At 34.8% G+C, this 15105-nt stretch overlaps 1 protein-coding gene across 5 annotated transcripts in view; it reads right to left on the bottom strand.

Moving 5' to 3' along the window:
• Positions 1 to 15105, bottom strand: part of LOC109072964 (low-density lipoprotein receptor-related protein 2-like) — an 88749-nt gene that overhangs the window by 61530 nt on the left and 12114 nt on the right. For all 5 annotated transcript variants that reach the window (XM_042731834.1, XM_042731833.1, XM_042731836.1 and 2 more), the window contains exons 2-11: positions 14727 to 14840; positions 13308 to 13430; positions 12909 to 13025; positions 10563 to 10673; positions 8637 to 8750; positions 8419 to 8535; positions 8163 to 8306; positions 6794 to 6913; positions 6567 to 6695; positions 4984 to 5153 (exon numbers count right to left, since the gene is read on the bottom strand). In XM_042731834.1, the coding sequence (XP_042587768.1) occupies positions 4984 to 5153; positions 6567 to 6695; positions 6794 to 6913; positions 8163 to 8306; positions 8419 to 8535; positions 8637 to 8750; positions 10563 to 10673; positions 12909 to 13025; positions 13308 to 13430; positions 14727 to 14840 (1259 nt within the window). The remainder of the gene's footprint in view (positions 1 to 4983; positions 5154 to 6566; positions 6696 to 6793; positions 6914 to 8162; positions 8307 to 8418; positions 8536 to 8636; positions 8751 to 10562; positions 10674 to 12908; positions 13026 to 13307; positions 13431 to 14726; positions 14841 to 15105) is intronic.

The following is a 15105-nucleotide window of genomic DNA, read 5'->3' as shown; positions in this document are numbered from 1 at the left end:
TCTCTTCTTAAATAATCATGGGTAATAAGATTGTGGTCTGGCTTATATCATCTGACATCCGCGAGTTTGGCTTTCTCCGCTGCCCCAGAGGTGGTACTCTGAAACCACTGCCCTATTGATTAAAAGATGGCACCAGTTTCTCAGGCTGGATCTCTTGGCATCATATCACTTACTAAGGCACCAATGCTCTTTGCATGCTTCGCCCTTTGGAAACTAGAGCTAAACGTCTAAAAGACTGTGATTCTGAGCTGACCCGTTTACAGAAACTCAAGCTGTGAAGGTGGTCTGGTGGTGTGGCTCTCTGAGACCCCCTGACACGGCACTCAGACTGTGACTATGACTGTGACTGTGACTGTGACTGTGACGTGACATTCAGCCAAGTATGGTGACCCATACTCAGAATTTGTGCTCTGCATTTAAACCATCGGAAGTGCACACACACAGAGCAGTGAACACACACACACACACTGTGAACACACACCCGGAGCAGTGGGCAGCCATTTTATGCTGCGGCGCCCGGGGAGCAGTGGGGGGTTCGATGCCTTGCTCAAGGGCACCTAAGTCATGGTATTGAAGGTGGAGAGAGAACTGTACATGCACTCCCCCCACCCACAATTCCTGCCGGCCCGAGACTCGAACTCAAAACCCTTCGATTGGGAGTCCGACTCTCTAACCATTAGGCCACAACTCCCCCCAGTATAACGTTTTGTTGAATGTTCCCACTTTTTTTATTTATTGGTTGATATTTAAGTAAATAGTTTGCTAGGTTTTTTGAAACAAAGCTCTTTGAGCTTGCCAAAGAATGCATAAAAAAGAGACGAATACTGCACGCTCACTCCAGATACTCTCAGGTTGCATACAATTACGCAGAAATATGCGAGCATTTCCTCTCATATCAGACACTTTCTGGAGATTAGAAAACGTGGAGTCTAGCACCGATCCGAGCCAGTTACCCTTCGGGAGCCAGACTGGTCGCCCATTATTAACGTATTAGCAGTATCTACAGGCATCAGCTGAAGAATCCCCTTTCTGCTGATGAAGAGCCAACTTCCTTCATAGCTTCCACAAACTGTTTTTTTTCTTTAATCCACACTAAGTCTAAGCACTGACATTTAATATATATGTATATATATATATCAGCAATTTTTTTGTACATGTTTAAGGTGCATCTCAATAAATTAGAATGTCATGGAAAAGTTCATTTATTTCAGTAATTCAACTCAAATTGTGAAAATCGTGTATTAAATAAATTCATTGCACACAGACTGAAGTAGTTTAAGTCTTTGGTTCTTTTAATTGTGATGATTTTGGCTCACATTTATTAAAAACCCACCAATTCACCAATCTCAACAAATTAGAATGATTCATAAGACCAAAAAAAAAAATAAAATTAGTTGTCCTTCTGGAAGGTATGTTCATTTACTGTACATGTACTCAATACTTGGTATGGGCTCCTTTTGCTTTAATTACTGCCTCAATTCAGCGTGGCATGGAGGTGATCAGTTTGTGGCACTGCTGAGGTGGTATGGAAGCCCAGGTTTCTTTGACAGTGGCCTTCAGCTCATCTGCATTTTTTGGTCTCTTGTTTCTCATTTTCATCTTGACAATACCCCATACATTCTCTCTGGGGTTCAGGTCTGGTGAGTTTGCTGGCCAGTCAAGCACACCAACACCATGGTCATTTAACCAACTTTTGGTGCTTTTGGCAGTGTGGGCAGGTCCCAAATCCTGCTGGAAAATGAAATCAGCATCTTCAAAAAGCTGGTGCTCCAAAATTTCTTGGTAAATGGGTGCAGTGACTTTTTCAAAAAACACAATGGACCAACACCAGCAGATGACATTGCACCCCAAATCATCATAGACTGTGGAAACTTAACACTGGACTTCAAGCAACTTGGGCTATGAGCTTCTCCACCCTTCCTCCAGACTCTAGGACCTTGGTTTCTAAATGAAATACAAAACTTGCTCTCATCTGAAAAGATGACTTTGGACCACTGGGCAACAGTCCAGTTCTTCTTCTCCTTAGCCCAGGTAAGATGCGTCTGACGTTATCTGTGGTTCAGGAGTGGCTTAACAAGAGGAATATGACAACTGTAGCCAAATTCCTTGACACGTCTGTGTGTGGTGGCTCTCGATGCCTTGACCCCAGCCTCAGTCCATTCCTTGTGAAGTTCACTCAAATTCTTGAATCGATTTTTGCTTGATAATCCTCATAAGGCTGCGCTTCTCTCGGTTGGTTGTGCATCTTTTTCTTTCACACTATTTCCTTCCACTCAACTTTCTGTTAACATGCTTGGATACAGCACTCTGTGAACAGCCAGCTTCTTTAGCAATGAATGTTTGTGGCTTACCCTCCTTGTGAAGGGTGTCAATGATTGTCTTCTGGACAACTGTCAGATCAGCAGTCTTCTCTGTGATTGTGTAGCCTAGTGAACCAAACTGAGAGACCATGTTGAAGGCTCAGGAAACCTTTGCAGGTGTTTTGAGCTGATTAGCTGATTGGCATGTCACCATATTCTAATTTGTTGAGATTTGTTGAGTGAATTGGTGGGTTTTTGTTAAATGTGAGCCAAAATCATCACAATTAAAAGAACCAAAGACTTAAACTACTTCAGTCTGTGTGCACTGAATTAATTTAATACACAAATTTCAATTTGAAATAAATTAACTTTTCCACGACATTCTAATTTATTGAGATGCACCTGTATATATATAAAACAAAAGTAAAAAGTAAAACAAAATTTAAAACAAACAAACAAAAAAGTTTTTTTTAAGGCTGTAAATTTGCACCATTGCATTTTCTACACTGTAAACTGAAAAAAAAAAAATACAGTATTTACAATATAACATACTACAATTTAACAAATACATACACTGGTGTTCAGTGATGGTCATTAAGACGTTTTTAGAGAAATTAATTTAGACAAATTAAGAATGCTTTAAATTGATCAAAAGTATCAGGAAAAGACATTTATAACATTGCAAAATATTTCAATTTTTAAATAAATGCTGTTCTTTTGAACTTTCTACTCATCAAAAAGTCCTGGGAAATTAAAATATATCACAGTTTCGAGAAAAATATTACGCAGTGCAACTGTTTTCAACATTGATAATAATCAGAAATGTTTCTTGAGCTGCAAATCTGAATGATTTCTGAAGCATCATGTGACACTGAAGACTGGAGTAATGGTGCTGAAAATTCAGCTTTGATCACAGGAATAAATTACATTTTAAAATATACTAAAGCAGAAACCAGTTATTTTAAATTGTAATAATATTTCACAAGATTACTGTTTTTACTGTATTTTTAATCAAACAAATGCAGCCTTGGTGAGACTTCTTTCAAAAATATCTTATCGACCATAAGCTTTTGAATGGCAGTGTGTCTACATATATTCATATACTGTATAACTGTTACATTTAATACAAAGCAGTCACTGCTGAGAGACTCCTACATGCTGGAAAATTCACATTACAAAACTGTTAATTTGCTGCTAATATGCATTTGAAAGTTGAATATTTTAACCCATTATTTAAACACTTTAAATCTGTTTTCATTTCAAAGTGGATCTCTGAGGGTTAACGTAATATTGCTCTGGCCTGATTGCTTCAGGAAGAGTTTAGGGAGGCTTGAAAGATACTGGCACACTCTGTTTGAAACAGGCAGACTTTATTTGGGCCTTTAGCCAAACGTTGTTGCTGGGGTGTATGAGAGGTGAGATCAGAGCAGACTGACTGGCACAATGAAGATGTGTGTGTGTGTGTGTGTGTGTGTGTGTGTGTGTGTGTGTGTGTGTGTGTGTGTGTGTGTTGTGTGTGTGTGTTGTTTGTTTTTTTTGTGTGTGTTGGTGGTTGGTATATCTCTTTGTAGTGTTGTTTTTTATGTTGTAGAGTTTTGTTATCAAATGTAACATCGATATCTTACAAGGTTAGAACTTCAGTAATCTGTGAAAAGTCACTTATTAAATTCGGGAAAACTGAGAACCCATGTCAGGTGCCAGAGCATTAAATGAATATAAGTGGGAAACATTAATGCCACACACTTAGCCATGGAATATAAAAAACTGTGGTCTAAGTCCATAAGGACTGGCCAATACATATATATGGTGATTATTAGATTAAGCTGGAACTATGAAACATAGGGCCGGTTTCACAGACGGGGCTCAGACTAAACCAGGATTAGATCTTAGTTCAAATCAAGACATTTTAGCAATTTTTAAAAATGTGCCTAAGACATAAAACATTACTGGTGTGCATCTTGAGACAAAACAAAGGCACTGATATATTTTAAGATCAGTCAATGCAAGTTTGGTTCAGTTGAAACAGCTCAGACTTACATTTTAGTCTAGGACTAGGCTTCCGGGGGATAATGTATAAAATCAAGCAACACTGTAAATATTGTCATTAATTAACAACAGGTTAACTATATTTAACTTGCATTAAACATCTACTAGGATATAATGGCTGTTTGATGGAAATGACTCAAAAATGCAAATGCATAAAGAGTGTCATAACAACTGAAAAATATCAAGATACACCATTTAAACATTTGGGGTCGGTAAGATAAAAAAAAAAAGTCTTGTTAAAAATACAGTAAAATCAGTAATAATGTGAAATATTATTGCAATTTAAAATAACTGTTTTCTTTTTTAATATATTTTAAAATGTAATTTATTTCTATGACACAAAGCTGAATTTTCAGCATCATTACTCCATGTGTCTTCATTCAGAAATCATTCTAATATGCTGATTTGCTGCTCAAGAAATATTTCTTATTATTACCAACGTTGAAAACCGTGCTGCTTCGTATTTTTGTGAAAACTGTAATACATTTTATTTTTTTGAGGATTCTTTGTTTAATCTTTAAATCTTATGTAACATTATAAATGTCTTTACTTTATAAATGCCAGTCCTGATGCTATTTCTTAGCAACTATATGTAACTTCAGAAGGACTGTTGTTGTTAGTCTGTCATCAATTTGACCTTGTTTTGGATTGTGTCGGTCCAAAAGACTCTTTGCAGCTGGAAATGGAAGTCCACACCAACAGCAACTCCTCGGTTCTGGGACTCGACCAGGGTTTGAGCATTGTGTCCGTGGACATCAGCAATCAGCAAGTCTCTCCCGTTGGAGAATATAAGCGAAGGCACCCCAGCTGAAGATTGCAAAACAAAGTGAATTAATGTGGCGAGCTTTAAAATGAAGGATACAGTTTGACAATCTTCGGAGAACTCACATAATACAATGCACTTTTGATAAGACATAACTAATGTGAGAGAGTTTGGGATTGGCTGTGTGGTGCCAGCGTTTGCTATTCATTTCCAGGGCCTGCCAAACAAATGGTTGGGAGGCAGACATTTCAGGAGCTTAATAACACAGTGGCATTCAATGCAAACTGAGGCGCTTGAAGAGAGATGGGCTGCAAAAAGCCTGATTAATGGACATATAAGATAACAGTTAACACCAGGAATATTAGTCTCAAAGATACTTATGTGAAAGCATGCAGGAAAAGTAAGAAGTAACAGCAAAAATTTAAAACAAATATATGTAATAAAGATTTAATTTAATATGATTTCATAAGGTGAAAAGTGACACTGAGTAAAGAAACACAATTAAAAATATGTGTAAACCTGTGTAAAAAAAAATATATATATATATAAAATATGATTTATTATGAGAAAAATTACCCAGAGAGAATAAATACATTTTTTAAAATGTGTGTTAACCTTAAAATATATTTAAAAGAAATATTAATTAATTTAATGTGATTTAATATAAGAAAAAAGGATACTGCATAAATAAATACTTTTTTTAAATGTGTAAAACTAATTAAATTTAATAAGTATAAGAATAAAAGTACACTAAGTAAAATTAAATATATATATATATATATATATATATATATATATATATATATATATATTTAAAAGAAAAATTATTAATCGAGTATGACTTGTTATGAGAAAAAAGTACAAATAAATACAATTAAAATATACTTGTAAAGCTGTGTAAAATATATTTAAAATAAATAAAATAAATTTATCATAAAAAAATGAACAGAGCTGTAAGTCCATTAGGACTGGGTGACAAATATGTATATTTTAAAAGCTCACAGAATAAATGCAAATATTTTGCTTGCACTATAAAATCCAAAACAAAAATAATTAACTGTGCATTATTTTAAACTAGAATTTAACTATATTTAAAATGCATTTAAACAACTATAGGCTACAATTGCTTTTACAAGCTGCAAAGAATTGCCTGTTTAATCTGATTACATGATGTTTCCTAACCATACTGTGAAATAAAAAAACAGTTTATTTGATGATGTAAACTGGAGTATGTTTTACAAGAAACATACATACTCTTTCAGTCTTTCTACTTCAAAATTTACATTTTCATTTTATGTTGCCGAATACTTTCTGACTGTAACATTGAAACATGAACTTTCTGTGAAGCTGCTTTGAAACAAGAATTGTGAAAAGCTTTATACAAATATGAACTTGAAGTAAATCAGTTACAGCCCTTCATCAAACACAGAGACTGAGTATATACTGTAGGGACTCACATGAGGGATTTGCGCGGCAGTATCTGTGCTGCTCCAGAAGGTAACCGTCCCGACAGCTGCAGCGATGGCTTCCGGTCCGATCCTCACACAGCTGGTCACACATGCCCCACAGACTACAGTCATCATAATCTGCAAAGACGTGCACAGAATACAGAGAGAGTGGATGCCAAGTCACCGGTTTGACTGAATATGAGCAACTATTTGTTATCACCAATCAAAGGTTTTACCAATGCATGAGCGGCTGTCGTTTCTGCTGACCATGTATCCCTGCGGACAGACACAGGTTCCTCCGTCAGGAGAGGAGTGACAGTGATGCTCACAGCTCAGAGACGCACAGCGCCAGATACCTGACACAAAACACAGCCATACAGCACTCCAAATGTTAGGAAAACCTTAGAGGAAACCGAAAATGTACAAAGCGTTAAAGCAAACACAGAATTCTAAATAAAGATTCTTGGAGTACGTTTTACAAGAAAATACTATTTCATTATTTTTTACTTTTCACATTTATTTCAAAGTGTTAAATGCTTTTCTCTTTAATTATTTGTGACCCTGGAGCACAAAACCAGTCTTAAGTCGCTGGGGTATATTTGTAGCAATAGCCAAAAATATACTGTATGGGTCAAAATGATCAATTTTTCTTTTATGCCAAAAATCATTAGGATATTAAGATCACGTTCCATGAATATATTTTGGAAATTTCCTACCATAAATATATCAAAACTTAATTTTTGATTTGTAATATGCATTGCTAAGAACTACATTTGGACAACTTTAAAGACGATTTTCTCAATATTTAGATTTTTTTACAGCCTCAAATTGCAAATCTCTGCCAATTATTGTTATATATTAACAAAATATACATCAATTGAAAGCTTATTTATTATTCATTATATTATTACAATTTATTCAGTTTCAGATGATGTATGAATCTCAATAAAAAAAAAAAAAAAAAAGACCCTTATGACTGGTTTTGTAGTCCAGGGTCACATTTGTGAATTTTACTAGCAATTTGAAAACTTTCCACATATTTTTTTTCAGTGTATTAAAAATCAATTAACATTAAAAGAAATAAAGCTGAAGTAAAATAAAATATAAACATTACATAAAAAAACTTAAAAAAAAAATTAAGTATTAAAATGACTAAAACTGAAATAAAATAAATTAAAAGAAAAATATATAATGAAAATAAATAAAAATAAAACTGAACTAAAACCAAAATGCAATAAAAAATAAATAGTAATGTTAAAAGAACTAATACAAATGACAAAAGCACATAACAAAATTACAAACATTTACACTAAAATCAAATGTAAACTGAAAATATAAAAATAAAAGTGAAAGCTTTAAAAAGGTGACTAGCTAAAATAAAATAAGTTTTAAGTTGAAGTATTATAATTACTAGAAACTCAAACTGAAATCAAATAAATGAAAGCTACATCGAAATATAAAAAAAAGACTAGTAAAAATGAAAAAAGCACAAAATTAAATAAAGAACAAATAAAAAAAGGTCATTCGATACTATAATAGTATATAAATAATACTAAAACAACACTGGCAGAAATCGGCTTTAGTGATTTTAAGGTGGTAACTGACTGCAGTTGCGTGCAGCAGTGGTGTTGGTTTCGTCTTCTCCGTCCGGACAGTGTGCCGTCCCGTCACAGAGATGCTCCAGAGGGATGCAAACACCAGAAGAAGGACACGGCCATTCCCCGGGATAACACTCACGCTGGACATTATCTAAACACACCACAAAAAACACCATGCTCAGTCAAGACGCTTTCATGTCGTACAAAAACACGTGCAATATTTTGAAATATTTAGCATGCAGAAAGAGGATTTAGGGACGCACCACAGCCTCTCTCATCCGCATTGTCCTCGCAGTCATCCTCTCCATCACACAGCCAGACCTGATGGATGCAGCGGCCGCTGGGACAGGTGAAGTACGTTCCTCTGCAGGTTGGGTAGGCTGTAGAAAATACATTACTGTAAATATTCACACCACTTCATGACACTTTTTTATATTCTTTATGGCTGGATTTGAGAAACTGTGGAATGAAATAAACATACTGCAGTTCTGTTCATCACTTCTGTCTCCACAATCATCGTCATGATCGCAGATGTATCCGCGAGGAATACACTCCCCGTTACTGCACTGAAACAGACCGCTGCTGCACCGCTGGGCTGAAAACAAACAACAAATACGTCTATCCACGACATCATTTCATAAAAGTTACAAAAAGCTGAAGAACTATACTTGGTATGTTTTCACCACACCAAAGGGTGCAAAAAGGATGAATATCAAAACAGAATTCAGCATACAATACAGTATTATAAATGAGTTTTTTTGTCATGATTTATTCACCCTCTTGTTGTTCCAACTCTATTACTTTCTTTCTTAGAATTTGTTTAATATAATACAAATATAAAGCAATGCAAAAGATTCGTGTGAGATGCGGGTTTGGAACGACATGAGGGTGAGTGATTAATGACAGAATTTTCATTTTTGGGTGAACTAACCCTTTAAGGCTCTCAAACATAATTTTGTGCTTGTTTTCATTTCACAAATGTCACATTTGGACACACTGCACCAGGTTTGACATCATCACTCATTGCAAATGCCATTGTTTTTTTGTGTGTTGTGATGAATTGTGCCAAAAAATTGACTGCAAATGATATAATCAATCAACAACAATTTAAATGTGCTTTGTTAGTCACAAGAAATTATGAAATGGCTTTATAACGCTTGAAATATAGCATGAAAGTCACATTTATTGATAGGTTTATGGTACTGTACTTTTATGGCGTTTTGCGAGCTATTGTGTATAAATCACCATCCACTTTCACTGTATGGAGAAACAGCAGCTTGAACATTCTGCCTGATATCTTATTTTGTCTTTCACGGAATCAGGGTTGTTATCGACAGCTTAAACTATTAAAAAAAATGTGTTTATTGAAATAAAATGAGATTAGATAAAAAAGCAAATACAAAAAAAAGTAATATTTTAAAAAGAAACAAATAAAAATGACACGTACGCAACAAAATTGAATGCAAAATGTGACCCTGGAGCACAAAACCAAAGTCTCTGGGGTATATTTGTAGAATAGCCAAAAATACTTTGTATGGGTCAAAATTATTGATTTTACTTTTATGCCAAAAATCATTATGATATTAAGTAAAGATCATGTTCCATGAAGATATTTTGGAAATTTCTTACTGTAAATATATCAAAACATAATTTTTGATTAGTAATACGCATTGCTAAGAATTCATTTGGACAACTTTAAAGGTGATTTTCTCAATATTTAGATTTTTTTGCACCCTCAGATTCCAGATTTTCAAATAGTTGTCTCTCAACCAAATATTGTCCTTCTGACAAACCATACATTAATGGAAAGCTTATTTATTCATTTTTCAGATGATGTATGAATCTCAATTTTGAAAAATTGACAATTATGACTGGTTTTGTGGTCCAGGGTCAAAACCTAATTCAAAATATGAATAAAAACTATAATAGCATATATATAATAATTTAAATATCAGAACAACATAAGCATGAGTAAAAATGTAAAAAATAAATAATTTTTTTGATTAAAATATTAATCTACACTCTTATAAATACTGGTTACAAAAGGGTTTTCACAGTGATGCCATAGAATAACCATTTTTGGTTCCCCAAAGAAAGTTTTTAGTGAGCAGTTCTTAAAATAATCTTTTTTTTCTTAGTATAAATTTTTTTTTAAAAAAAATCTATAGAACTTTATTTTACACTATTAAGATTTTTTTTGTCCAATGGAAAGTTCTGGATGGAATCACGGCAATAAAAAACTTCATTTTTAAAAGTGCAATCAAGAAGACAAAAAGTCACATGTCTAAACATTATAGCTTCAAAATGAACTGTAAAATTGCAATTGTAAAAGCAGCGCAGATGTTTTCCAGGCCATCCAGTAGATGACTGTGTCAGTGTGTGTGTCCTGCCAGAGAAATACACTCACTGCAGTTGGCCTCGTCTGAGCCGTCTCGGCAGTTGAGCACCTGGTCACAGCGCTGGCTTCTGTTATAACACGCCCCGTTAGCACACCTCAGCTCCGAGCACTCTGGGTAGACTGAGAGAAAGAGAGCACGTCCATCACTCACTCGTTCAATTAAATATAATCACTCTGTAATACGATACAGGGTTCCACTGTGTTACGGCATCGAGAGAGTGATCTTAATGTATTAGCAAAGAAACAGCATAAAGTTAATGTAGAAAACAAACACAAACTTCTGCAGCCAAATGAGCATTATGTGCATAGCAGGTCTGTTAGATTAAAGCAGCTCAGTGATGAACTGACACTCGCACTAATCCACAGAGGAATCTGCAATCAACTCCGACAAACAAGAAGCATATTGTGGCCATTTCTGTCCATCAGCGAGACTCTAAATCTTACAAATTGATTAAAATGCCAAAGGAGCCTTCGAGGGGAAGGAAACACACACACACACACACACACACACACACATACACACACATACACGCACACACACTATATAGGGCTGGGCGATATTTCAAATATTAATCATTTATTCACAATATATTGCTGTGATGTTTATGCACTTTATAATATTTAAATGTTGATTGACTAGTGCAAGCATGACAGTGTTAAATTCATGAAATCCAATGCAACGTCGTGACCGTTCTGCATCCTTAATCCAATGCATTTCCGCGTGAAATAGGATATTTGAGGAACAAGGACATGAGTTGAACCACTGGAAACTGGCTGGATGGTAAAAAGCATACCAGAATGGAGTCAGGTGGTTAAAGGAGAAGGCTTGCAATGTGTTTGATGTGAATTTATAAAGTAAATGGGCTCTATTTCAATTTCATATGGACATCTGATTTAAGCTAAATTAGCGAAAATGGCAACAGAGTTGGTCAATTTGATTCAAACTAGTTCAAACTAATTCACAGTTGATTCAAAAGTAGTAATTGTTTCATAGAAATGAAAATTATTAAACAGCAATTACATTTGTATTTGTTCATTTAATAGAAAATTGTAGCTATAGGGTTAGTATCTATTCTTGAGATATTATAAAAGTTTTTATATACTTTTTAAAATTCATTTTCATTTTCATTTTAGTTAAAGTTTATTTAATTTAGTTACATTGTCTATGTCCTTTTATTAGTTATTGTTTTTCAAAATCTATCTGTATAGGTTTTAACAAATTGTATTTCAGTTTTAGTCATTTTAGTACATCAAATTAAATTAAAATGAGAAATGCTAAATGAAAATGACAAATGTTTCTTCGGCAACTAGGTGGAATAAAATATATAATAAAATAAATCACTTTATTTCAGTTATATATTTAGTTTCAAACGAAAATGTTGTTTTATGTTTTTACTTTTAGTATGTTTGAACATTCTATCCATCAAAGAATCCTGAAGAAAATAATAAGAGTTTCCACAAAAATATTAAGCAGCACAACTGTTTTCAGAATCAGCATATCTGAATGATTTCTGAAGGATCATGTGACACTGAAGACTGAAGTAATGATGCTGAAAATTCAGCGCTGCATCACGGGAATAAATTACATCTTAAAAAATATTACAACAGAAAACAGTTATTTTAAAGTGTAACAATTTGTGTTTGTTTTTTGTTTGTTTGTTTGATTAAAACCTTTGCGACCCCAAACCTTGAATATCCATAAACAACTGTAATATATATATATATGTGTTTGTGTGTGTGTGTGTGTGTGTGTGTGTGACCCTGGACCACAAAACCAGTCATAATTGTAAATTTTTTCGAAACTGAGATTTATACATCATCTGAAAGCTAAATAAATAAGCTGTCCATTGATGTATGGTTTATTAGGAGGACAATATCTGGCTGAGATACAACTATTTGAAAATCTGGAATCTGAGGGTCCAAAAAAATTACAAAATATTGAGAAAATCGCCTTTAAAGTTGTCCATATGAAGTCCTAAGCAATGCATATTACTAATCAAAAATGAAGTTTTGATATATTTACGGTAGGAAATTTACAAAATATCTTCATGGAACATGTTCTTTACTTAATATCCTAACGATTTTTGGCATAAAATAAAAATTTATAATTTTGACCCATACAATGTATTTTTGGTTATATATAAATATACCCGTGGTATTTATGACTGTTTTTTTGGTCCAGCATCTCACATATATATATACCTATATATATATATATATATATATATATATATATATATATATATATATATATATATATATATATATATATATATATATATATATATATATATATATATTTAGCTGTATTGTCCAGCTCTAATCCCATCACACACATACCGACAGCATACTTACGGCAGTTTCTCTCATCTGCGCCATCTAGGCAGTCAGGTACACGGTCGCATCTGTATCCTCCCGGGATGCATGCCCCGTTCGTGCAGGTGAACTGTGAACTGGAGCACGTCCTGCCAGCTGCCAGCAAAGATCAAAGACACATGAATATAATATGAGTGCGCTGGGTGGTCCTCATCTTCACTAAAGTGGCATGCTCTCCCTACAACATATGCATTTGCCTTTTGTTTTTCAGACTGTTGCCTGCACATCTGAGATATCGTGTTTCTCCGACATGATGGAAATCACATCCCCGTACATTACTGGGAGTCAATGGAGCTCTCTGCTCTGACGGACAGTCGTAATTGAAATGGAAGCAGAAAGCGAGGGAGAGACGGACGGATGGAGATAAGGTGTACTCACGGCAGTGCTGCCTTTCATCGGAGCCATCCTCGCAATCCTCTTCATCATCGCAGACCCAGTGCTGAGGAATGCACTCGCCGTCACTCAAGCACTGGAACTGAGCGCTCTCGCAGGTGGGCTGGGCTGGAGGAGCGTAATGAGACGGCATTGTTAACCAAGAACAGATTTGAGCTGGCCTGCATTTTTCTTTCAAAAAGCTCCATGATATAGTGAAATAAACATGCCACATGATCTTCTGAAAAACTATTTTCTTTATTTATTGGTCCAAATGTGTTTGAAATAGCATATAACCAATACTTTTTCAGAAGTATATATGAAGAGTTTATTTGCGAAAACAGATAGTTTTTTTAAATTTTAGTTTATTATTTTTTTTTATTTAGTTTTCTATTGTTATAGTGTTTTTTTTTTTACCTAATCAAAATAACCCAACTGCAGTTTGATTGAGATTGATTGGCATGCACAATGAAAAAATGTTAAAAACGGAGCTATCTGTTTTTGCAAATGAACTCTTCGGGCCCTATTTTAACGATCTAAGTGCATGGTCTAAAGCGCATGGCGCAGGTGCACTCAGGGCGTGTCCGAATCCACACTTGCTAGTTTAACGACAGAACAGAAAGAAAATGGTCGGCGTGCCCGGGTGCATGGTCTAAACAGGTTGTCCCTATTCTCTTAATGAGTAATGGGTGTTTTTGGGCGTAACGTGCAATAAACCAATCAGAGTCTTCTCTATATAGATAGATATAGAGAAGACTTTAGAAACTTTTTGTATTTCATTTATGTATCTGATTTAAAAAAAATTTTTTTAGATATCTGTACCAAAAACATGAAAGTGTACAGTATACAGCAGTGAAACCTGCACTGGGTATTGTATACCACAACACAATGCACCTAACATGACCTTTTCACTAATTAATGAACTAATTAAATTTTCATCTTTTCTTCTGGAGTGGATCTGTGATAGTCATCTGACTAGATTTGTAGGTTTTCACCCCTCAAAACTTGTTTGGTCTTTGCCAGACTAGATTTTGAGCCATGACTTCCAGAAATTTGCTGTCCATAGAAAGCTAGCGAGATTTACACAATAATTGATTCAATTTCTTAGTTTCATTTCTTGAATACATAGGCTAGTATAAATGTGTGAAAATCAGCCCTTAAACTGATAAGAAACCTGTTTTTAAAACCCAAAATGGTGTATAAAACAAGACTTTTAATAAAAAAAAAAGTGATGTTAGCATAACTATGTTATTTTTAAAGTCAACACCTACTATACTAAAAACCTACTTGAAATTCCTGAAGGAACATATGGCTAGCTACTGCCAATGCTGTTCTGGGTTACGGATTACAAACTGCACAGCTGTATTTCACACTTGCCACTCTTTGCCAGTGTGAGCTTGTGACGGTGGATGAAGAGTTACTTACGGCAGCCAATTTCGTCCGAGTTATCCGAACAGTCGGTTGTTCCATCGCACCTCTGGCTTGCTGGAATACAACGGCCTGTCCCACAGCGGAAAGACCCCGCCTCACAACCTGAACCTACACAGAAAATGACAGGATATTCAGATCATCTGTTCAGATCTGATCTGTCACTGCAGCTGTGCCTTGTCAAAAGATACTAATACTGTATGCACTCTTTAGGTACTAATATGCACTCTTTAGCAGTAAATAAATAGTCCCTATGAAATCTGTTTTATTTTTTCCCAAATTCCATTGGAATTTTTCTGGATTCTCATAGATCTATGCACTGTGTTTTTGCACTCAGTTTCTTTTTAATTTGTGCAAAAAAAGGGTTTCTGCTTAG

The sequence above is a fragment of the Cyprinus carpio genome, chromosome B9, assembly GCF_018340385.1.
Source record: "Cyprinus carpio isolate SPL01 chromosome B9, ASM1834038v1, whole genome shotgun sequence".
Lineage (NCBI taxonomy): Eukaryota > Metazoa > Chordata > Actinopteri > Cypriniformes > Cyprinidae > Cyprinus > Cyprinus carpio.
Note: the sequence above shows the minus strand (reverse complement) of the source record. Positions and strands in the feature narration are given on the sequence as shown.